The sequence below is a fragment of the Ranitomeya variabilis genome, chromosome 5 (genome assembly GCF_051348905.1).
Source record: "Ranitomeya variabilis isolate aRanVar5 chromosome 5, aRanVar5.hap1, whole genome shotgun sequence".
Taxonomy (NCBI): domain Eukaryota; kingdom Metazoa; phylum Chordata; class Amphibia; order Anura; family Dendrobatidae; genus Ranitomeya; species Ranitomeya variabilis.
Window position 1 is genome coordinate 440829743 of NC_135236.1, and position 25508 is coordinate 440855250.

The 25508-nt window shown below is 43.5% G+C and overlaps 1 protein-coding gene across 2 annotated transcripts in view; it reads right to left on the reverse strand.

Annotated features, from left to right (window-relative positions):
• The window catches only part of PPP1R12A (protein phosphatase 1 regulatory subunit 12A), a 116165-nt gene that overhangs the window by 2359 nt on the left and 88298 nt on the right, over positions 1-25508 (reverse strand). For both annotated transcript variants that reach the window (XM_077265366.1, XM_077265367.1), the window contains 7 exons: positions 21232-21350; positions 20253-20318; positions 19376-19392; positions 17990-18122; positions 17719-17823; positions 15899-15946; positions 12877-12927 (listed from right to left, as the gene is read on the reverse strand). In XM_077265366.1, coding sequence (XP_077121481.1) covers positions 12877-12927; positions 15899-15946; positions 17719-17823; positions 17990-18122; positions 19376-19392; positions 20253-20318; positions 21232-21350 — 539 coding nt within the window. The remainder of the gene's footprint in view (positions 1-12876; positions 12928-15898; positions 15947-17718; positions 17824-17989; positions 18123-19375; positions 19393-20252; positions 20319-21231; positions 21351-25508) is intronic.

The following is a 25508-nucleotide window of genomic DNA, read 5'->3' on the forward strand; positions in this document are numbered from 1 at the left end:
ATCCACTTTTATTATGTCTCAAAGATCTGAAGTCACAGGTAAAATATGTCTTCAGGGAATACAGATGTTCCCATTCTGGAGATAGGAGCAGACAAGAACATTCAGCAGAATGCCGGCATCTTTCTCCAGTAACTTCCCAAAGAACCTAATCGTCATCTCTCAGTAATGGGAAAGTTTGTCTTCATTAAACACAAATTTAACCCCTGGACTGAAAGATCGATCAGTTCTGGTGGAGAAAGAAGCAGATTTTTCTGATAATACAAAGTAACCTATTTTCATGCATACTATTGGTTTAACTACAATGGCGGTTACCCTTTAACTGCATAAATTCAGTTCATCAAGCACTGTTACCTACATGTTAATTCACAAAAAAAGAAAGCCACAGCCATTATTAAAATGGGCAAGAACATGCTTGAAGCCATTACCAAAATTTTGGGGGAAAAACCCTACAACTGCTCTTTATGAAAACTAAAGGCTTTCAAGGTGAACTGAAAGGCTATTATTCCATACAAGGGCCTCTGGAAATAAAAGGTGGAATCTCTTTTTATGGATAACACATCCAACCTTCCCTTGTAGCAATTTTGATAACTGTCTCCAAATGTGTACGCCCCCTACCCATCCGAAAAGGACCATCTGGGGGGGGGGGGGGGGATGGTATTAGAAACCAATGCTTTGTGTGTAAATTTACCCCACTTAAGAACCAACCTATCAATTCAGCAAAGATTTAAGTGGACATTTAGGCTATGTGAACACGTTCAGGATTTTTCGCGCTTTTTTCGGCGGTTTTCGGCGGGAAAAACGCTTAAAAAAAAGCATACATAAGCATCCCATCATTTTTAATGCATTCTGCAATTTTTGTGCACATGATGCATTTTTTTTTCCCGTGAAAAAAACACATCGCGGTAAAAAACGCAGCATGTTAATTTTGCGGATTTTTTGCGTTTTTTCCCGCTATTTTAACACATTGGGAAGCTCTGGAAAAAACGTGCAAAGAAAGGGCACAAAAAAACAGCAAAAACACCAAGGTTACTTACTGGTAGCCGGTTTTTCCGGAACCCATGACTGCACACCTGAGAGGGATCCGCCCAGTCAGGACAGGAAACCCTACTGAAAATAAAAGGGCGGTACCTCTCTGTCGCTTCAGTTGGTTTTCAGAGCATGAGAGGCCCCCCTGGTTAGTACACATGGCAATCCAACACCACATTATATTAACTAAACACACCCAAAACAATAGTGCACACCGAAGGGGTGATAAAGGGGGGGGGGGGGGGGGGGAATATACGGGTGCCGTCATGGGTTCCGGAAAAAACGGCTACCAGTAAGTAACCTTGGTGTTTTCCCTTCCCCCATGACGGCACACCTGAGAGACTTTTGTAGAATGAAACCTTAGGGAGGGACCACCGCTTGTAGTACCCTTCTACCAAAGGTTAGGTCAGCAGAGGAAGAAAGATCTAGCCGGTAGTGCTTGAAAAAAGTTGAGGGTGAGGACCAGGTAGCGGCCTTGCAAATTTGATCAATTGATACCTCAGCCTTTTCTGCCCAGGAGGTAGCCACGGCTCTGGTGGAGTGAGCCTTGATGCCTTCAGGAACCGGAGTGCCACCCGCAGAGTAGGATAAACTAATGGCCTCCCTAATCCATCTAGCAATAGTACTTTTAGCTACCCCACACCCTCTTTTGCTACCCTGAAAGGCTATGAATAGGGTTTGGTCTTTCCTCCACTGACTAGTCATAGATATGTATTGTAACATAGATCTTCTCACATCTAACATGTGGAACTTTTGTTCCTCTGGATTTTTAGGATTACTACAGAATGATGGTAAAGTAATCTCTTGACTCCTATGGAACTTTTGAACCACCTTGGGGAGATAAGCCGGGTCCGGTCTTAGAACAATCCTGTCATCAAAAACCTGAGTATAAGGAGGGCATATTGACAGGGCCTGTAAATCACTTACCCTACGTGCCGAAGTTAAGGCTACTAGTAAAACTGTTTTAAGGGTAAGTAACTTAGGTGATAACTCCTGCAAGGGCTCAAAAGGGAATTTAGTTAGGGCTTCTAAGACTAAATTTAGATCCCAAGGAGGGATTTTTGGGATAACGACCGGCCGAGATCTACTACAAGATTTTATGAATCGTGAAACCCATCTATTTGAAGATTACAGTTATACAGGGCCCCAAAGGCTGAAACCTGAACTTTAAGGGTACCGTCTCACATAACGATTTACCAACGATCACGACCAGCGATACGACCTGGCCATGATCGTTGGTAAGTGGTTGTGTGGTCGCTGGGGAGCTGTCACACAGTCAGCTCTCCAGCGACCAACGATGCCGAAGTCCCCGGGTAACCAGGGTAAACATCGGGTTACTAAGCGCAGGGCCGCGCTTAGTAACCCGATGTTTACCGTGGTTACCAGCGTAAAAGTAAAAAAAAAAAAAACGTACATACTCACATTCCGGTGTCTGTCCCCCGGCGTTCTGCTTCTCTGCACTGTGTCTGCGCCAGCCGGAAAGCACAGCTGTGCTCGCTTTCCGGCTGGCCGGCGCTCACAGTGCAGAGAAGCAGAACGCCGGGGGACAGACACCGGAATGTGAGTATGTACTGTTTGGTTTTTTTTACTTTTACGCTGGTAACCACGGTAAACATCGGGTTACTAAGCGCGGCCCTGCGCTTAGTAACCTGATGTTTACCCTGGTTACAAGCGAACGCATCGCTGGATCGCTGTCACACGCAACGATCCAGCGATGACAGCGGGAGATCCAGCGACGAAAGAAAGTTCCAAACGATCTGCTACGACGTACGATTCTCAGCAGGGTCCCTGATCGCTGCTGCGTGTCAGACACAGCGATATCGTATGGATATCGCTGGAACGTCACGGATCGTACCGTCGTAGCGACAAAAGTGCCACTGTGAGATGGTACCCTAAGGGTGCTGGTTGCTAACCCAAGATGTAATCCTGCTTGCAGAAATTCTAGGATAGGACCCACTGGAGCCACCTCCCCCAATGGTTCACCCAGGAAGTTAAGAAATTTTTTCCATGTCCTACCATAGATCCTAGAGGTTATGGGTTTTCTGCTTTTCAACAGAGTGGAGATTAAACCTGGTGAGAACCCTTGGCGACTTAGTAACGCCCTCTCAAATTCCAGGCTGCCAGATGGAAGCCCTTCACCTGAGAGTGGCTCACTGGGCCCTGGGTTAGCAGGTCCGGAACCTCTGGCAGTATCCATGGGTCTGTTACCGACATCTGCCTTAGAAGGGAGAACCATGGTCTCCTTGGCCAAAATGGAGCTATGAAAATTTTTGCCTGATCCTCTCTGATCTTCCGGATCACAGCTGGAATCATCACTATTGGGGGGAATGCGTAGTCCAGAGAGAACTTCCAGGGTATCAGTAGGGCATCTACTGCGAAGGGATGTTCTCTTGGATTCAAGGAGAAGAACTTTCTGACTTTCCTGTTGTGAGAGTTGGCAAACAAGTCTATTTCTGGTGTGCCCCAGGCTTGGACTAGTTGTTGAAATATCTGGGGGTTTAGGGACCATTCCCCCTGCCTTAAGCCTCTGCGACTCAGGAAGTCCGCTTGAGTGTTTTCTATGCCTTTGATGTGCAGCGCCGACAGATGACAGGTGTTGTTCTGCTAATTGAAAGAGTAGATTTGATGCTTCCATGAGGCCTTTGGACCTCGTCCCCCCCCCCCCCCCCGATGATTGACATACGCCACCACTGCTCAATTGTCCGTCAGGATTAGAGTATGGCGACCCTGGAGCAAAGGAAGAAAATGTCTTGGGGCTTTCTCTACTGCCCATAGCTCTTTTTCGTTTCACCCATAGTTTTTTTCTCGTATGGACCAGGTTCCTTGTACAGAGACCTCAGGTGAGCCCCCCAACCTGTACCACTTGCGTCGGTCGTGATGATGTCTTTGACCGGATTTTGCCACCGGACCCCCATTGTCAGGTGGTCTTCCACAGTCCACCAAACTAGGGAATCCCTTACGCCCAGGGAGAGACATAGATTTCCTTCTAAATGCCCTCTTAACAGTCTTTGAGCTGAGAGAACTTCCCACTGTAGTTGTCTTAGGTGGAATTGTGCCCATTCTACTGCCGGAATACACGATGTCAACGAGCCTAGTAGGGACATCGCCTTTCTCAGAGTCATTGTCAGCTGACGTATTGCTGTACTGGCCAGGTTTATTATCTTGTCTACTTTGTTTTCTGGAAGCAGGCAGAGCTGACGAACGGAGTCTAGTATAAACCCCAGGAAGGACTGTAATTTTACTGGCAGCAGTCTTGACTTGGGGATATTTATTAACCAACCCAGTTCCATTAGAGTTGATGTTAATACTGATACTTGATGAGTGCAGTGGGACTATGACCTCCCTATTACAAGGAAGTCATCCAGTTATGGGACAATGACTACATCCCGGGACCGGAGGTATGACATTACTTCCACCATTACTTTGGTGAAAACCCTGGGGGCTGTAGACAGACCAAACAGAAGGGCTGTGTATTGATAATGCTTTACCGGATTCTGAATATAGAGAGCTACTCTCAAGTATTTCTGATATTCCTGATGTATTGGTATATGGTAGTACGCATCTTTTAAGTCTATTACTGCCATGAAGCAGTGTTGGAAGAGAAGTTTTATGGTCGTGTTTATAGACTCCATCTTGAAAAAGAGTAGTTCTCTATAGATTGGTTGAGCTTCCTTAGATTTATAATAGTTCTCCAAGAACCATCCGGTTTTTGGATTAAGAAGAGGGGGGAGTAAAACCCGTCTCCTTCCTCCTGAACCGGGACCTCCTGAAGAACCTTTTTGTGGATAAGTCCCAAGACCTCGGTTTCTAGGGCAGATTGTTCCTGCTGGGACTTTCTTCGGGGAGTTATTAAGTTTCGTCTGGGTGGATAGATGAATTTTATTTTCAGGCCGTTTTTGATAATATTTATGACCCAGGTACTGGGGGAGATATTTATCCAGGCCGGAAAGAAGAGGGAGAGTCTTCCTCCCACTTCTGGCGTAATGTCATTGGGGGGATTTTCTTGATGATGTAGAGGGCCCTTTAAGAATAAGAGAGGATCGGGCTATATGTTTAAAGTCCCAGTTTTTTCTCTCCCCTGGGGGGTGACCTCTATTATATCTTCTCCTCCGAAAAAAAGTTTTTTTGGACTCTTAAGGGATATTGGGAAAAACTTTCTTTTTATCTCCTGCATGTTCCAGGATGTCTTCAAGTTTTTTCCCAAAGAGAAGTTGGCCGTCACATGGAATGGAGCACAACTTGTGTTTAGATGGCAAATCCCCCGGACAACCTTTGAGCCAAAGGGCTCCTCTTGCCGCATTAGACAAGCCCGCTGCTCTGGCCGTTAGCCTTGCGGAATCCGCAGAAGAGTCTGCCAAAAAGGCAGCTGCTCCTTGCACTAAAGATATATTTGCAAGGATGTCGGTTCTGGGTACTTTGTCTTTTAGCTGATCCTCTATCTGCTGTAGCCAGACCATTAGAGCACGGGCCGTACATGTTCCAGCAATTGCTGGCTTCAGGCCCCCCGCTGAGGCTTCCCAGATATGTCTCAGAAAACCATCTGCTTTTTTATCAAGCGGGTCTTTAAGAACACCCGAGTCTTCTAATGGAAGGGATGATCTTTTTAAACATTTGGCTACTGCTCCGTCAATTTTAGGGATCTTTTCCCAGGATTCAGAGTCTTTATCCTCAAAGGGATATCTCCTTTTGGATGAAGAGGGCAAAGAACCCATTTTTTCAGGTTTTTTCCACTCTCTCTCAATTAATGCTTTTATCTTCGCATTAACCGGAGACGTGCATTTCCTCCTTTCTTCTAAGCCACCAAACATGACATCTTCTAGTGACCTAGGTGTCTTCTCCTCTTTAAGACCCATTGCAGATCTAACTGCTTTAACTAATTTGTCTACGTCCTCAGTTGGAAAACATGGACGACCTCCTGAATCACTGTCCGAGGAGGAAACTGAAGACTGGACAGAGGCCGAGGAGGTAGAGGGAGATTGGGATGTTTTATGACTCCCCTGTCTCTGAGAGGCATCTGACTCTGTAGATGCCTTACGGCTTCTCCTTCTCGGTTCTTTAAGGGCCAATTTTAAGGAGTCTTATTTCAGCCTGTATTATGGCTTTAAGGCTAGTGGCGAAATTAGGGGTCTCTTCTTGTATAGTTTTACTAATGCAGTTAGCACAGAGATCCTTCTGCCACTGAACTGCAAGCGGGTCTTTACAAAGGGCACACACTCGGTTCTTTGTTTTACCGCTAGCTTTCCTGGACCCCTAGTGATCAAAACAGAAAAAATGGACCCTGTTACCATCTGGGATACATTCACGTAGATCACTCACCACCACCGACAATCAAGGGTACCGTTTTTGGAGGCTGGACAGATGCACGTGAAGCGTCCCTCCTGGACGCCAACGAATCTTGCCGGACAGGACGACTGCTGTTCCTACCACTTGAGCGGCTGCTCCTGGTATGCTAGTGGCTCGGCAAGGCATCTGGTGAGAGCTCCTGCTGCTGCTGCTGTGAAGGCAGCTGCTGCTGCTGCTCCTGTTGTCCCACTTCCATTCTGAAGTTTTAGACATGAGCGCGTCTTCTGTGGTCCAACACCCTTTTATGGGGGGACCACTGCACTCCCCGCCTTCTCCGGTGCCCAATAGTGGCCCCTCCCCTTCTCTGTCATGCCGCCGGAGTCCTCTTCCACCGGCCGGCGTTTCTTCATGGGCGCCGCCATCTTGGATCCGGCGCCCGCCCGACGTCAAACGGGCACGCCCATTCCCAGCGTGCCTTGCGCGTGACGTCAGACGAGTGACCCGGAAGCGGCCGCCGTACCTGGATGCCGGCAGAGAGGGGAGGAACCCGGTCCTCCGACCATGCTGCACAAACGTCCGCTCGGACGCAGAGACCCGGAGGACCCGCGGACGGCGCATCCAGGACCCGAACTCCGACGCACAGGCGCTGCCTGTTCTTCCACGCCTGGACGGGACCTGGGTAAGTGGAATCACCGCCGTGTTCAGCACAAGGGTCCCTGTCAGGACAGGAAACCCAACTGAAGCGGCAGAGAGGTACCGCCCTTTTATTTTCAGTAGGGTTTCCTGTCCTGACTGGGCGGATCCCCTCTCTCAGGTGTGCCGTCACGGGGGAAGGGAAAAATCCGCATGCGGATTTCTTGCACAAAATGTCCGGTTTTGTTCAGGAAATTTCGGCAAGAAATCCTGACGTGTGCACATAGCCTTAATGTACAAAAACTGGAAAAAACATGCCATTTAAAAAAACACAAAAAAAACCAACCCCTTAATGATGGCAGCAATAGATGTAATGTGGGCCGTGCACTCTATATAGTGCTGGCTAAGGAGTCACACACATACATACATAATATATACATACACTGGCTTGCAGAAGTATTCACCTCCCTTGGCTTTTTACCTATTTTGTTACATTACAAACTTTGTTTTTATCTTTTTGAAATCAGATTTGTGTGATGCATCAGCACTGAATAGTCCAAGTTCGTGAAGTGAGAAAAATCTAAGAATAATTTTAATTTATGGGATCAAATAGCTAAAACTTGGCATATGTATTCACCCCTTTTGCTATGAAGCCACTAAAAATTTCAGGTGCAAAGCAATTCCCTTCATATGTCACATGCTTGGTGAAAGGAAGTCCACCTATGTGCAATCTAAGTGTCACATGGTCTGTCAGTATATACACAACCTTTTCTGAAAGGCCACAGAGGCTGCAACACCATTAAGCAAGAGGCACCACTAACCAAACACCATGAAGACCAAGGAGATCTCCAAACAAGTCAGGGACAAAGCTGTTAAGTGCAAATCAGGGTTGGGTTATTAAAAAAAAAAAATCCAAATCTCTGATGATCCCCCGGAGCACCATCATATCCTTTATTATCAAAGGGCTGTGAAGTCGGTAAGCCAAACCTCCGACTCCTCAATATCAATGGCTCAAACGCAAAGACTCAGACCCCACAGCACTGCCTATCTACTGAGCGTGTACATAAAGTGCAGCACAGATTCATCTTAACGAAAAGCCTAGATCCTTAGATCAGAACAGACATTTATGGGACATTTCATAACTTTCCCAAATTCTTATGGAAACATTTACAGCACATCCTGCATTAAACTACTGTACCCAATGTATTCTATATTTTAGGAGTTGGCCCATTTTATACCACCTCCACAGCACTGGTTTTAATTGCCTGCAAAAGGAGGATCTGCACAGTAATGACTTTGCTGTGGGTGGGAGGAATATTAAAGATTTCAGTTATTTTGTTTTATTTGTGGTTTTCTTCACAGTAAAAAGAAAACAAAATATTCAGAGTTGTAGGCATGAACATGTGAGGTAGGAAAACACAAAAAATGCCAAGAGGGTGAATACTTTTGCCAGCCACTGTATATATCACATACATACATATGTGCATATAAGATGGGCATCGCTGTAGTCATACTGACCTAAAGGACTTTTTTTTACTATTTAACACTTGGAATTTTTTCCTAGCTTTTTCAGTACATTGTATGTTAATATAAATTGTGTTTTTCAAAACTACAACCCATATGGTTTTGCTGAATAAACAAAAAAAAACACAGATTTTGGAAGGGGAGGAAAGAAAAAAATAAAGAAAAAAATGTCCTAGTCCACGGGGGATTATTCAGAAGGTTATGCAGGTATTGAATGGACTGGAGGTACAAACACATGACCGCTGCTCCATCCATTGTCCATGGGACTACCACAAACAGCCGAGGACAGCACTATTTCCCAATGAAAATGAATGGAGCGAATGTTTGAACATGGACACCAGATTTGACAATAATTCCAAGTAATAATAAGACATCCTGCTCTTTCAGGCTTTAGTGGCTCCTCAAACACCTGCCATCATGGATACGGGATTCCATTGTATATAAGTAGGGCTACACTAGCTTTTCAATTTGTGTTTATATTAGAAGATCACCCTATATTTCCAAAATATATGCTAACTTTAATAAATGCTGCAGGTGCATGGAGAAATTGGAGTTTTCTTGTTCTCTCAACGTGCTCACAACCAAAGCACCATAAAGCCCAATGCAGACAGGGAACACTTACATACTTTTCAGTTTGATCCACAAGCCACACAACAGAGAAAAGGGGGCATTCATGAAACAAGAACAAGTTAATCTTACAAGGAAGCAAATTATAGCCCAAAAGTCAGCTTTTTTCTTTCTTATAAGTGACACTTTTATAAGCTGTTGAGGTCTGTGGCGGAGTGATGGCAGATTGGAAGATTGCTTGCCATACCTGAAAGACTTAACAATAACTACATCACTTTCATTTAAAAATGGTTGCTGAAGAATGATAAAACGTGGCTGCTATTTTTCAGAAATAATACAGCTCAGCCTCAAGAAAATAAACAAAGCTGAACTGCAATAGCACACAACCTAGTTAGTGACACGGGTAGCACTCTTTTTGGAAAAAAAAAAACGTTATGGTGAAAAGTAATAAACCCTTCAATGACTCCTGTACGGTTTTGGGCTACTTTCACACTTGCGATTATGGCGTACGTCGCAATGTGTCGTTTTGGAGAAAAAACGCATCCTGCAAAGTTGCCCGCAGGATGCGTTTTTTTCTCCATAGACTTGCATTAGCGACGCATTGCCACACATCGCATCAGTCGTGCGATGGATGCGTCATGTTTTGGCAGACTGTCGGCACAAAAAAAAAACCATTCCATGTAACTTTTTTTGTGCGTCGCGTCCGCCATTTTCGACCACGCGTGCGCAGCCGAAACTCCGCCCCCTCCTCCCCGGACTGGAGAATGGGCAGCGGATGCGTTGTAAAACTGCATCCGCTGCCCACGTCGTGCAGTTATTTCACAGCGTCCGTCGGTACGTCGGCCCGACGCATTGCGAAGGGCCCATACCAACGGATCAGTGTGAAAGTAGCCTTAGGCTCTCTTCACACCAGTGTTGTGGCCTGCGACTATGCTGCTGCCTCAGATGCATTGCAAGGCCTGTCCAACATATTAATGAAAAAATATGCACTGCATGCACTATCATATTTCCAGAAATCTGCAACAAAGGACTCGCTAGGAAGCAGATATTCTATAAGGTGAGGGGGCAAAAGTTTTCGGGGAAGGGTTTGTTCAAACAATAAGCACTGCATGCACAAAGCCACACTGGAATTTACAAGCAAATCCCCAGGCACACTTATGCACAATCCATAGCAAGGCAAAGGCTCCACACAGGGCACCTGCCTGGCTAGCCAAAGGAGAAGAACCTACAAGTCCACAAACTGGAGCTGTCTACAGGACTCAGAGCTTGCCAACAACTCTGGTCAGAGCTCTATTCTCAGCCACCAGCCGCTCATTTAACTGCCTCAAAGACTGTATCTGTTTTACTTGATGGAGGTTCTGCAAGGATCAGACACGACAGAGGTGAGAATGATTACTGGAAAATATACAAAGATGAAAGGGAAAAAAACTTCAAGAAGTTGAGTAAATCCGACATTCAAATTCAATACGATGTAACTAGTAAGCACCATTTTACGTATGAGATTCTAACCAATCAAAAAGTCATGGCGTTACCCTGGAGGTTTTAGGAGGGTCTTACACCTTGGACAACTCTCTCCTGGTGTGTTTGGACCTGTCCAACTACAGCATTAGTGGAATGACGGCTCTCATGCAGACATTTTTTCATGTACGTGTTCTGTGTTTTGTACAGACAGAACTAATAATGAGTGTCTGCAAAAAAAAAAACAAAAAAAAAAAAAACTTTTTTTTTTACCTGACTCCTGAATCAAAAATCACCCATATAAAACTACAGGTCCAAGGAAATCATGGGCAGAATAAGGATGGCAATAGTTTTCCATCCTTATTCTGTCAATTAATAATAAATAATAATAATTGACAACAGTTTGTGATGTCAATTAAACATTTACATCACAAACAGTGTGTTATCAATGTTTAACACTGCAAAGGATAGAAAAAGCTTTGCGCTTCATTTTTTCAAAATGTGAAAATCACTGATAGTAACAGTTATTAAGGTTGAAGGAAGACTTTTAGGCTGTGTGCACATGATGCAGATTTAGAGCAGATCTGCAGCGTTTTTTTTCTACTGCAGATCTGCACTGTGATTTAGGCTTCTTTCACACTAGCGTCGGGCTCGGCCCGTCGCTGTGCGTCGGGCTGACGTTCCCGACGCTAGCGTTGTCTCCGCCGCACAACGGGGGCAGCGGATGCATTTTTCCAGCGCATCCGCTGCCCCATTGAGATGCGGGGAAGCGCGGGGAGGTGGGGGCGGAGTTCCGGCCGCAAAAAGCGGACCGTCGTGAGCAAAAAACGTTACATGTAGCATTTTTTGCTCCCGACGGTCCGCCACTGCACGACGCATCCGTCGCACGACGGGTGCGACATGTGGCAATCCGTCACAATGCGTCGCTTAATGTTAATCAATGGCGAAAAAACGCATCCTCCAAGCACTTTTGCAGGATGCGTTTTTTCGGCAAAACGACGCATTGTGACGGAATGCAGTTAACGCTAGTGTGAAAGTAGCCTTACAGTACAATGTAAAAAAAAAACCCTGTGCACATGGTGCAGAAAAATCTGCGCAGAAACTTTGCAGATTTCAAAGAAATGCATGTCACTTTTGTGCGTTTCTGCACCCCTCCATTAATAGAAATCCGCAGTGGTAAAAACTGCCTAAAATCCACGCAAAAAATTGCATCACAACCGCGCAAAAAACGCAGCTGTGGATTCTGCCAGGAGATGCAGATTTTGTGCAGAAAATTCTGCACCCAAATCTGCAACGTGTGCACATAGCCTAAGTCCATCTAGTTCAACCCATAGCCTAACCTAACATGCCCTAACATGTTGATCCAGAGGAAGGCAGAAAAAAAACCCCATGTGGCAAAGAGTAAGCTCCACATTGGGGAAAAAATAATTCCTTCCCGACTCCACATACGGCAATCAGACTAGTTCCCTGGATCAACGCCCTAACAAGGAATCTAGTATATATACCCTGAAACATTATACTTTTCCAGAAAGGCATCCAGTCCCCTCTTAAATTTTAGCAATGAATCACTCATTACAACATAATACGGCAGAGAGTTCCATAGTCTCACTGCTGATAAAACGGATGGTAAAGCCTGAAACCCTGACTAAACACTGGATTTCATCAGAATGTTTCTGCGCACATGAAAAATCACCGATATCTGAATGAGGCTTGAGTGCTTTAATATACAACGCAGGCTCAGGAGATTTGCCCAAGTCACCTGCAGCAGGCGTCCGCTGTAAAATACAACTCCAATTTCAGCTGATTAAAAGGGTACTTACACTGTGACAATGCCTGAAATGTCCAGTAAAATAATGGAGGGATCAGTGTCCACTGATCTGACCGATCACTCAAACTACTTGTCACATATATACTGCTCTGGAAGCATGCACACAACTCTATCAACTGCTGCAGCCAGTTGGAATCCGGGTCTCTTTTCCTAGATTATGCTGCTCCCAAAAGGTAGCAAAAACCTGCCGACTGATTCCCTTTAAACGCTCATGTCAATAATGACCACAGCGGTCAAGAGGAACAGCAAACCCTGCCAGTAATGCCAGCCATGTGCAGAGTATGTCAAAGTGACTCTGTTTGAGCAGTCATCCTGTGCTCACAAAGTACAGGCGCTCAATGCTCCATGGCAGGGCCAATCATTTAACTACACATACCCACCTGCTTGGTTTTCATCTATCTTCTATCTACACCCACTCCACCCCCCTTCATCCCCCATCATGGTTTCATTCTGCACAAAGGTTTACAAATTGTAGGACATGATGGTTTCCCTAAAACCAAAGTGAAATCAATAAAGTGTTACTTGAGGAAAAAAACATAGCTTCATTCTTGACTTACTTTAAGTTCTTCTTCCATTTCAGATATTCGTCTCTCCAGAGCTCTTCTTTCCTAATGTAAAGTAACGATAATTAGTTGGATGAGGCTCTAGAATCAATTGTCCCTTATGGACCTGTAGAGATAATGCAGGCATGCATATGCAACACAATCCAATATAAGAATATTTCATGGAAAAGAAGGTGGCACTCGCCGTTCTTGTAGAAAGACTTCATTCATATCTTTAAAAACGTGGAGTTGGGGAGAAGTGCGGCGAGCAGGATGAACGGACGTTCAGTACGTTGAGTACCGTATATTTCAGACTATAAGACGCACTAAACCATAAGACGCAGAAATTTTCAGGAGGAAAATGGGGGGAACAAATTTAATGGGGGTCTGTCTTACATTTTGAATTCTGCTTACCGGCGTGGGGCGCTGGTGGAGTGGGGTCAAAGGAGGTGTGAAGCTGCGAGGTGATGCTGTGAGTCCCATCCCAGGCTGGTAGAAGGGGGTATTCGGTGGTGCGGGGGGCTCTGCTGACACTTTGTGAAAGCCCAAAGCCCCAAGCCCCCGCACTTTCATGGCTTAAATGCGGTGGATGCCAGGAAAACTGGAGCCACTGGAGATGGTGAAGGCGCAAACTCGTTTTCACGGAGTCCACCGCATTGAAACTATGGAAGTGCAGGGGCTCTGGGCTTTCACAAAATGTCAGCGAAGTGCTCGCACTGCCAAACACCCCCTCTTTCCAGCCTGGGGCGCAGAGCATCACCCCACAACGTTGCACCGCTAAACACCCCCTCTTCTCCCAGCCCTGGGCCCACAGCATTGCCACACGTCGCCACCGCCCCCTCAGTAAGCTACATTTTGACTATAAGACGCATAGCCATAATTTTGAGGGAAAAAAATATGGTAGTCATCTGTTTGACACTGAAGCCCATGGAAAACCACCATTAAATAGCCATCCATTTTTCTTTTATTTGAAAAGGATCCAGTAAGCAAAAAAAAAAAACAACCAAAAAAATACAGAACCTCTTCAAATAGAAGAAAAACAGATGGCCATTTAGTGGATCTATCTTCCATAGACTTCAATGTTTAAAAAAAAAAAAAAAAAAAAACGAAAAATGATCCAGTTGAAGTAGCTTTTTTAGCCGGACAAAAAAGTTGAGTTTGCCCAATTTTTTGTGTCAACAGATTACTACTGGATCCATTCTAACACACGATTACTGGACATGTAAACTTAACCTAAGATTTACCTCTTCATCTGTGCAGCTACTGCACACAATGAAATATGCAGACTCGGACACTCACGGTGAACAAGATCAGTAGAGGGCGGCTTCAGAAAACATGGTAAGATTGACCAAAGCAAAGCCCCACGCTTAATGCATCACAGTGACAGTTTGTCACCACTACAACAAGTTTTATACCTGGTTATAAAACTGCATTATGTTTTATTCACTGGTAATTCTCCATTGGGATGAGTAGGAGACAAATGCTACAAGTTATGCTATTTTTTTTTAATAAAAGGAAGAGTATGGTATACTAAGAAACAGGTGAAAAATCACGCGACCGCATCGAAGGTCCTTCACTCACTGCATCCTTGGGAACGGAGGCTGCCGCTTGCACCGCTGAGAGCCAGAGGCCATCAGAGGGTAAGTATAGCCCATATTTTTTTTTTTATTCTTTTTTTTTTTACATGAATATGGATCCCAGGGCCTGAAGGAGAGTCTCCTCTCCTCCAGACCCTGGGAACCATACAGGACCGCTCCCTGCACACGCCGTACCCGGCGTATAAGACGACCCCCGACTTTTAAGATGATTTTCAGGGGTTAAAAAGTCGTCTTATAGCCGGAAAATACGGTAACTTATTTCACAATAGTTTTTGGGACTTATTTATTATAGTCACTATATGGTAAACTTGATATGTCAATCTGATTCTCCAGATCAGTTTGAGTACACATACACCAAACAGTACAGTTTTTACCTTTTATTATTATTTTGTGCAGAAGTTTGTACGAAAATTTTTTTTTTTTAAAGCTTTAGTTATTTTCCGAGACTTGTAATGCTTTCATTTTTAGGGATATGGGGCTGTTTGATGGCTCATCTTTTTGTGGCCTGAGCCGACGTTTTTACTGATATCTTTTTGGGGTAAATATGATATATAAGTTTTGATTACTTCTTTTTACATTTTAATGTAACGTTGTGGCAGCCAAAAGGTTTTAATTTTTTTTCTATTATGCTGCTTACCAATTTGATTAATTTATTTTATATTTTGATAGACCGGATTTTTACGAATGCTGAGATATCAGGGTTTTTTTTTGTTTTAATTTTAAATGGGGGCCAAAGTGGGATGAAAGGAACATGTGTTTTTTTTTATATTTTAAAACGTTTTTACTTTACTTTTCACTGTATTTAATAGTCTGCTTTGAGGACTTGAAACTGCGATTGTATGAGAATTTGTGCTATACATACCTGTGCATTAGCACTGCAATGCACAGCAAAATATAACATTTAAAAAAAAATGAATAACCAACGTTCCAAAGTGGTCCATAAATATTTCCAGAAACCACTAACAAAGCTGCAACATGCTAACAAAGCAGTGGGCACAGAAAGTACTTTGTTAAACTTTTCAATAGGAAAAAAAAAAAAAATAATTAATTAAGGAATTGATCAGCCTTAACACCTTCATACCTTCCACACAAATGAAGATGGCCCGAGTCAAGACAGGGGAGGATCCTGCAACTTTAATGTCCCTATATTTCTATCCATTTTGGCTAAACTGCCAAGTCTGACCTACTTCATAGTGTAAATCCCAAAACAATGCTGAAATATATCAGGCAACATAAACTTGAGGTTACCACGGTGACCATATACTGCATGAAATAGGGAATTTGAAAAAAATACTTTGCAAAGTGTAACCCCTAAATATCCACAGGCACAGATCGCAGCATAGATTATAAAGTCAGCGTAATAATATGAGACCTTTAATCATATCTGCAGCACAAAGCAAACAGGGAGGGGAAAAAAAAAAAAAAAGTGTCACATTTACCCTTTTTTCGATTTCCAGAAGCGATCTGTCTGCAAATCTTTCTTGCCTCTGTAACATAGAAAACTTGGGTTACTTTACTAATCAAAATTTTGTGGCCACAATATGAGGACAGTGGGTGCTAGCTCATTCCAGGAAGCTCCCTACATTGTACGGCTTCCTCTAGGCTAACCAATAACCCACGAGAACTGGCTTTAGATCATATTCACAATGTCTTTTCTTTGTGTGTAAAAGGATTGGGTCCTCAATAACATGAGGATGGGACCCGTATCCACCTTGACAAAAGGAGCTTGAATAGTGCCATAGCCACTGTAACTGGAGAGGTGGGGCAGCTCCCTACATTCACTTGTACAGAAGCCCACAAAACTGCAAATGGGCAATTCCCCTCTCCAGTCAGCGGCCGTGACACCAGTCAAATGGGGAATCGTATAGGCAGAAGATAAATGTTGGGATTTTAAAAGGCCATTTTACTAGAAATCAAATTCGTTTCCAACTGTTTAGGATGTTGACATCTTTGCAGACAACTTTTTACTTAAAAAGGCATGCATTTCGTAATAAAAATCTGTCAACCCAACTGCAAAAATTATTTTTAGCCCAAAATATGAGCATTTAAAAGGGCGTCTGTCAGTAGGCTGAACGCTCATAAGCTATCTATATAGGCATGTAGGTCATAGAAAGTCGACAAAAGTGATACCTTTATATCTGCGATCCGATGTCTTATTCTAGAGAAATGTTTTTCTTATATGCAAATGAGCTGTTCAGGACTACGGGCTGGACACTGATCTGCATGAGGATCTGCCTCCAGAGATTATTTTATATGAAAAAGGATATCGTGAGTGTGATATGTAATGGCTGCTCTCGGGTCTCCTGATTGTACGACAGAGATGGTGTGATTATACCGGACATATCTGCAGGTTCCATCTTGCAAGCAGGCAGCGTTGCAATACTGCAGAGCTGTGAACCTGCAGCAAATGTGTGTCAGAAGACAAAGTTCAGTTCTACTGTTTTGTTTGTTACATGTCTCACATTGGTAACTCCCCTTTCATTTATCATCTCTAGAGGCAGATTCTTATGCAGATCAGCGTCTGGCCCTGAACAGCTCATTTACATATAAGTAAAACATGGATTTCTCTGGAATGGCAGATATCAAAGTATCATTTTATTCAGCTATTACCTACATACACACAGACGGCTAAAAAAGGTTGACCCCACTGACAGACTCCCTTTAAAGGAGAGGGAAAAAAAATAAAACACCACTAGGCGTTTTTGCCTGCAACAAATCTGAGTGGCGACCGGAAAAACACTGTTCACAATTCTTTTTCACGCACTCATTTTAAATGTGTGAAAAATGGTGTAACACGCTGAAAGAATGAACCTGCTACTTCTTGGCAAAACAGACATGCAGAAAAAAATGCAGTATGTACATGAGATTTCAGAACTCTCATGCAAATGTGCAATAATAGTCACTGCTCACAGTAGTAGGAGCTGCAAGCACAGGCAACGACTGACAACTCACTCTTCAACGATGCGCTGCAGAGCCAGTTGTCAATCAGTCAGTGTCGGGGGTGTGCTTATAGTCGCTGCTTACCGTGCTGTGAGCAGCGTCTAATTACTCCAGGCACATCTGCATGAACTAAAGCCAGCAGCTCCAGGGAGAAAAAGTGCATTTTCTTCTGGGTGACGCATTTTCCGCACAGTGGCCAGGCACCTTCATAACACCATTGCTCTGCAGATTGACCACATTATTGGACCTCACAGATGCCACAAATACTGACAGTGAAATGTTCTACACCAAGATGAAATGTTTAAGGCTTCATGCAAACCTGTGTGGCTTTTTCAAGTTGTAACTTAAGCTCTGTCAGCTCCAGGTTGGTGTCGTGCAGCTGGGCTTTCAGTTTCTCATTTTCCACCATAATCTGCTCATATAGCTGAAACCGGTAGAAAAATGAATTTCTTAGTTGCAGTCTGAAGTTTGGGATGCCAAGTAATCAAGTATGACTTTCTTATTGGCACACAAGTAAAGGAGAGGCAGCTAAATAAAGCGCCTTAATCGGGGTTTCACATATACAGGACCCATACAGAAGCCCTTGTTACCTTTTTAAAGTCTGTGGAGTCATCTTTATCTAATCTGCTATGGCCAAGTTTAATCCTTTCTAAGTAACTGGACGAGCCAATATTGGATTCATATCGGTCAGTTGATAGAACCCCCGTACTCCCGGTGGTATACCTAAGAGCAAATACACAAAGGTATCAATTGTACAAGACATAATATAATACACACCCCTTTAGATTAAGACTGTGCTGACAATTGTGCTAACCAATGGAGATGAAATAATGCTGCTCAGTGAGCAGAGAACACGCTGTGGCAGATTGCTGGCCGATACAGTAATCCTCCCACCATACACCCCATTCTAGGAGCCAGTATGCACTGGCAATCTCTGAATAGCCACCAACTGACACTATTGGGACCAATGCCCCTAGGGAAAAGGTCTGACCAGACAAGCTTTAGTCTGGCAAAACCAGTTGTATGCCAGGGATGTCTGGAGCTGTAATAGCAATCACTGGCTAAAAGGGACTTTCTCATGAGAACAGAATGTAAGAATTCACACAGGATATTTTGCACATTGTGATGTATATAAGGCTTTGTTCACATCACGTTTGAACCCACTAATAAAAGTATATGTGGGGGTTATTTCCAGGGGTATACCTCTGATGTATGGAACTATATAGGCATGCATTCCAAAGACACCTCTGCACAGAGAAACACTCTATGGTTAAGACAAAGACATACACGAGCCAGGTGGCAAAAGCATACGAGTCATGTGTTAGGTGAATAAGACATGATTGTATGCAGTGTAAATATGGCAAACTCGATTTCTTCATAAAAAAACACCAGATTATGCCCGATTTTATAGCAAGCAAGCACTTGATTACAGCCCTTTTAAATTAAAGAAGTAATCCCATCTCCAACACCCTTTCCCAATACGTGGTAGGTGTAACAATAATATTAGCAAATTATACATTTAGTATAGTTCTTCTGATTCGCTGTCTCTTTCCTCATGTGCAGGCATTGCAGGACCTTAGGTATCCATGGCTATGTCCACCAGCAACAAGCCAACGGTCACTATAGGTTCTGCAATGCCTGCACAAGAGGGAAGAGACATAGCGAATCAGAAGAACTATAATACATTTATAATTGGAAGTATTGCTAATATTATTACACCTACTACATATTGGGATAGGATCTTGGAGAAGGGAATACCCCCCTCCACATCAGTCTATAAACATCTCAACTATGGCATCTGTCCTAAGCCACTTTGAAGGTCAAATGTTACTACTGTCAATTATTTTGAAAATCATTTCGGAGGGATTTCATCAAACGGGAAGAATCACGTTAAAAGTAAAGATTTATTTTAGCAAAATACGCATGCAAAAGATAACAAAAAGCAATTCTCGTATAAAATGCAATTTAATACTTACCGTGATGTGTTCTCGGTCTATAGAAAGAGGGGGAGGAAAGAGAAAAAAAATTACACACTGACATGGTTTAGAGGTAAAGGAGATTAGCCAGGGTTTAGCCAAGAAAATGCTGGTGGGAGTAAATCATAAGGTGTGGCCTTTGGTTATCGTTCAAGGAAACTAATTCCTCTTACAACTTACAAGAAATATATAAAAGGTAATTTGTGTCTTACAAAATAGGATGTAGGGAGTTTGTATGTCTGGTTACAGTATTTCCAGGTAACAGTGCATACATAAAAGCCACACAGCAAGACACAAACAGACTAGGGAAGATCAAAACAGATTTAAATGGTTGCCAAATCTTGTAGTATTAAATCACTTTAACTGGTTTGTCAAGTTCCCATAAAAGGTCTTGGCAATACAGGTTAGTGTTGGCTTTCTCTTAGATCTGTCTGCTTGCTAGCATTCTTGAGCTGCTGCCAAGTTCAGTGCTATGCTTTACACACCAGCGGGAATAAACTACTGAGAGGAGCCTGGGAAGTCTGGTAATCTTATTTACACAAGACATGGCAGAAAGAAAGTCACAAACATCTCAAGCATCCTGTCCTGGAAGCAGTTTGGCCTAGGTTTATGTAAGCTTCATCACAAGCATACACATTAGCACGTGTGAAGTCAGAAGTGAGGAAACTACATGTTAAATAAAGCAGATCTAGACATCGCCTATAAAAGGATGAAAGCCAACTTCTGGCACATCATAAACACGTTTGTATTGATGAATATCCGTGAGCGGAGAACACCACAAACCATAAATGACAGCCATGATCATCATGTATACCAGTAGAGTCATCAGACCCGCATTTCACCCCAATGATAACCCTTCATATATGAGAATACTCACCCTACTGTCCCTCCTATTCGTGCTGTCATCTGTATCTGATTGTTGGTCATGCTCATTTTCATCACTCTGTAGGAAATGACAAAGGGAATATGAGTAAGCAAACACTTGATCTTCTTTGGCGCGTCAGAAAAAAATATACCAATCTAAACCAAAAGATCATGCGGAATTAAAAACTTTACAGAAGTTTAATATTACAGTAATCTAGAATCATTTGATTAAATTGAGAATCTGGACTCTTATAGTCTTCCCACTTTGACAGTCTCCACCAGACCAGAAGGTATGGCGTCATGACCAGAGGTGAGAACATTTTTCAAAATTAATTTCCGATTATGATCGGTGGCGAATATTGTTTCAGCCGAACATCATTGGAGTCAATGGAGTAGAGATGAACGAATATGTTCGGAACCGATCATCAAACAAATTCTGCAAGAATAGGGTACCAATATGGCACGAATACGGCAAATTCAGATTCAGCGACTGATCCCGAACATATTCGCTCAACTCTAGTCGTGACCAATGACCTGAGAACAGAGACAACTGACTGGCTGCAAGGTCAGACAACTGGTTGGCAGGACATCATTACTCTGGGGTATGCTTTGCATTGGTATGTAGTTTTCCCTTTCTTCAGGCTGGCTTTCTCCTGTGAAGTTTACAAATGTAGCAGAAAATCCCTTTAAGGTGTACTGTATGCGACATTGGCACTGTTCTTGTGTTATCCTCTGCACCATACTGATCTGGTGAATGTGCAAGCCTAGACAGTGTAGATTCATGGTAGACATCCGGTGTGCAAACCTTTAACAAGCGTCTCTGCCCTGCTAGTAAAATCCGGAAATAGTGTTGTGGCTAGAGCTATCCAAAGAACATTTCTTCCATAATTATAGTAATTTTTATTTACAGAATAAACGCTGAAGGAGTCTGGAGATTGCTACTCACAGGGCCTTTCATAACTACTACTCCTATCTGACAAATATACACTTACATCTTGACTCCAAAAAGATACTCCTGTAGATCGCCTTTTCTCCCTGGGCCGTCGTCTTTCTCTTATTGATTTAGACTGAGATTTGTCCTCAGATTCTTTCTCCTCCTCTTTTTTCTCATCTAGAAAAAAAAAAGAAAAGATGATTGCTTGTTAAGACATTAAGAGGATAATTAAAGGGGTAATCCCTTCTCCAAGATCATATCCCAATATGTATTAGGTGCAATAATATCAAACACTAACAATTAGAAATGTAGTATACCGTATAAACACGAGTATAAGCCAACCCGAGGATAAGCCGAGATCCCTAATTTTTCCACGAAAAACTGGGAAAACTTAATGACTCTAGTATAAGACTAGTGTGGAAAATGCAGCAGCTACTGGTAAATGTTAAAAATAAAAATAGATACCAATAAAAGTAATAAAAGTAAAATTAATTGAGACATCAGTAGGTTAAGTGTTTTTGTATATCCATATTGAATCAGGAGCCCCATATAATGCTCCATACAGTTCATGATAGGCCCCATAAGATGCTCCATATTAAAATATACCCCGTATAATGCTCCACAAATGCGGATTATGGCCCCATAAGAAGCTCCATAGAGACATTTGCCCCATATAATGCTCCACAAATGCTGATTATGCCCCCATAAGATGCTCCATACAGACATTTGCCCCATACAATGCTGCACAAATGCTGATTATGGCCCCATAAGATGCTCCATAGAGATATGTGCCCCATATAATGCTGCACAAATGCTGATTATGGCCCCATAAGATGCTCCATACAGACATTTGCCCCATACAATGCTGCACAAATGCTGATTATGGCCCCATAAGATGCTCCATAGAGATATGTGCCCCATATAATGCTGCACAAATGCTGATTATGGCCCCATAAGATGCTCCATAGACACATTTGCCCCATACAATGCTGCTTATGCCCCCATAAGATGCTCCATACAGACATTTGCCCCATACAATGCTGCTTATGCCCCCATAAGATGCTCCATACAGACATTTGCCCCATACAATGCTGCACAAATGCTGATTATGGCCCCACAAGATGCTTTATAGACACATTTGCCCCATATAATGCTGCACAAATGCGGATTATGGCCCCATAAGAAGCTCCATAGAGATATTGCTCCATATAATGCTGCACAAATGCTGATTATGGCCCATAAGATGCTTCATAGACACATTTGACCCATACAATGCTGCACAAATGCTGCACAAATGCTGATTATGGCCCCATAAGATGCTCCATAGACACATTTGCCCCATATAATGCTGCACAAATGCTGATTATGACCCCATAAGATGCTCCATACAGACATTTGCCCCATACAATGCTGCTTATGCCCCCATAAGATGCTCCATACAGACATTTGCCCCATACAATGCTGCACAAATGCTGATTATGGCCCCACAAGATGCTCCATAGAGATATTTGCGCCATATAATGCTGCACAAATGCTGATTATGGCCCCAAAAGATGCTCCATAGAGATATTGCTCCATATAATGCTGCACAAATGCTGATTATGGCCCCATAAGATGCTCCATAGAGATATTTGCACCATATAATGCTGCACAAATGCTGATTATGGCCCCATAAGATGCTTCATAGACACATTTGCCCCATATAAAGCTCCACAAATGCTGATTATGGCCCCATAAGATGCTCCATAGAGATATTTGCCCCATATAATGCTGCACAAATACTGATTATGGCCCCATAAGATGCTCCATACAGACATTTGCCCCATACAATGCTGCACAAATGCTGATTATGGCCCCATAAGATGCTCCATAGACACATTTGCCCCATATAATGCTGCACAAATGGTGATTATGGCCCCAGAAGATGCTCCATAGAGATATTTGCACCATATAATGCTGCACAAATGCTGATTATGGCCCCATAAGATGCTTCATAGACACATTTGCCCCATATAAAGCTCCACAAATGCTGATTATGGCCCCATAAGATGCTCCATAGAGATATTTGCCCCATATAATGCTGCACAAATGCTGATTATGGCCCCATAAGATGCTCCATACAGACATTTGCCCCATATAAAGCTCCACAAATGCTGATTATGGCCCCATAAGATGCTCCATAGAGATATTTGCCTCATATAATGCTGCACAAATGCTGATTATGGCCCCATAAGATGCTCCATACAGACATTTGCCCCCATACAATGCTGCACAAATGCTGATTATGGCCCCATAAGATGCTCCATAGACACATTTGCCCCGTATAAAGCTGCACAAATGCTGATTATGGCCCCAAAAGATGCTCCATAGAGATATTGCTCCATATAATGCTGCACAAATGCTGATTATGGCCCCATAAGATGCTCCATAGAGATATTTGCCTTATATGCTGTTGCTGCGATTAAACAAAAAAAAAATAAAAAAAAAATAGTCACATACTCACCTCTCGTCGCTCAGGTCCCCGGCACTTGCTATTGTCACCTGTCCCCCGTTCCACCACTGGGCGCAGCTGCGTCTTCCGCATCCTCTACACTGACGTTCAGGCAGAGGGAAGCGCACACTAAAGCGTCACTGCAGAGGACGCACGGAAGACGGAGCGGCGCCGACGGTGGAAAGGTGAATATCGCGCACTGCCCCCATACTCACTTGCTCCTGGCGCGGTCCCTGCAGGTCCCTGGTTCTCTGGGCGCCGGCAGCTTCTTCCTGTATTGAGCGTTCACATGGTACCGCTCATTATTGTAATGAGCGGTACCACGTGACCGCTCAATACAGGAAGAAGCTGCCGGCGCCCAGAAAACCAGGGACCATGCCAGGAGCAGGTGAGTATTATTAGACAGCTGCCGCTGCCCCTCCCCTGCCAACCCCTGGGAATGACTCGAGTATAAGCCGAGAGGGGCAATTTCAGCCTAAAAAAATGGGCTGAAATTCTCGGCTTATACTCGAGTATATACGGTAGTTCTTCTGATTCACGATGTCTTTTACCCCATTTGCAGAATATTGCAGTATCCATGGTTACCACTCAGTGACAGTTAGTGGCCGTACCCATGACTATCTAAGGCTACTTTCACACTTGCGTCGTGTGAGGCACGTCGCAATGCGTCGTTCTGGAGAAAAAACGCATCCTGCAAAGTTAACCCGCAGGATGTGTTTTTCCTCCATAGACTTGCATTAGCGACGGATTGCCACACGTCGCATCCGTCATGCGACGGTTGCGTCGTGTTTTGGCGGACCGTCAGCACAAAAAAAGTTCCATGTAACTTTTTTTTGTGCGCCGCATCCGCCATTTTCAACCGCGCATGTGAGGCGGAAACTCCGCCCCCTCCTCCCCGGACTGCAGAATGGGCAGCAGATGCGTTGTAAAACTGCATCCGCTGCCCACGTCTTGCAGTAATTTCACAGGTTCCGTCGGCCCGACGCATTGCAACGGACCCGTACCGACGCAAGTGTGAAAGTAGCCTAAGCTACTGCAATGCCCAGCACATTCTGTAAACAACATCACTTATCAGAAGAGCTATACTACATATCTAATTGAAGGCATTTATTAATATTACACCTACTATATACTGGAATAGGGTCAGTCTTGGAGATGGGACTATTCCTTTAAGTCTATACAACTCATCACTATCTATTGAATAAGCAAAATCTTTTAGATTTTTTCAGGTTCTGCTGCTAGGATCCCTATGAAGATAGAGTGCTGTACTCATTAGGGAAAAAAAAGGTGAAGAAAAAAAGACTTTGCAACTTGTTTAACAAATTTCCTTTAAGAGTAGGTCTGCCGAACTAGGTCAGCGTTTTATAAAATATTTTTATGTAAATTATTCTTAATGTAATTTTTACTGTTACTTAAAGAATTTTAAGTAGTGGAGTGCCAAGTTATATGTAGGGAAGATAAAGAACTGTGCACTCTAAGGCTATGTGCCCACGTTGCAGAAATGTTTTCCCACAAAACACAAGCGTTTTTAGCTTGCAGAATGCTAGCGTTTTCCAAGTGATTTGAAGCATTATTTGGAAAAAGTGATTGACAGGTTGGTCACACTTGTCAAGCATAGTGCTTGACAAATCTGACCAACTTTTTACTATTGATGCTGCCTATGCAGCATCAATAGTAAAAGATAGAATGTTAAAAATAATAAAAAATATGGTTATTCTCACCTTCCGACGGCCCCCGATCTCCTCAGTGGCGCTCCCGGTACGTTACGTTCCCAGGGATGCTATGCGCAAAGAACCTTTGTGACGTCATGGTCGTGTGACCGCGACATCATCCCAGGTGACTCG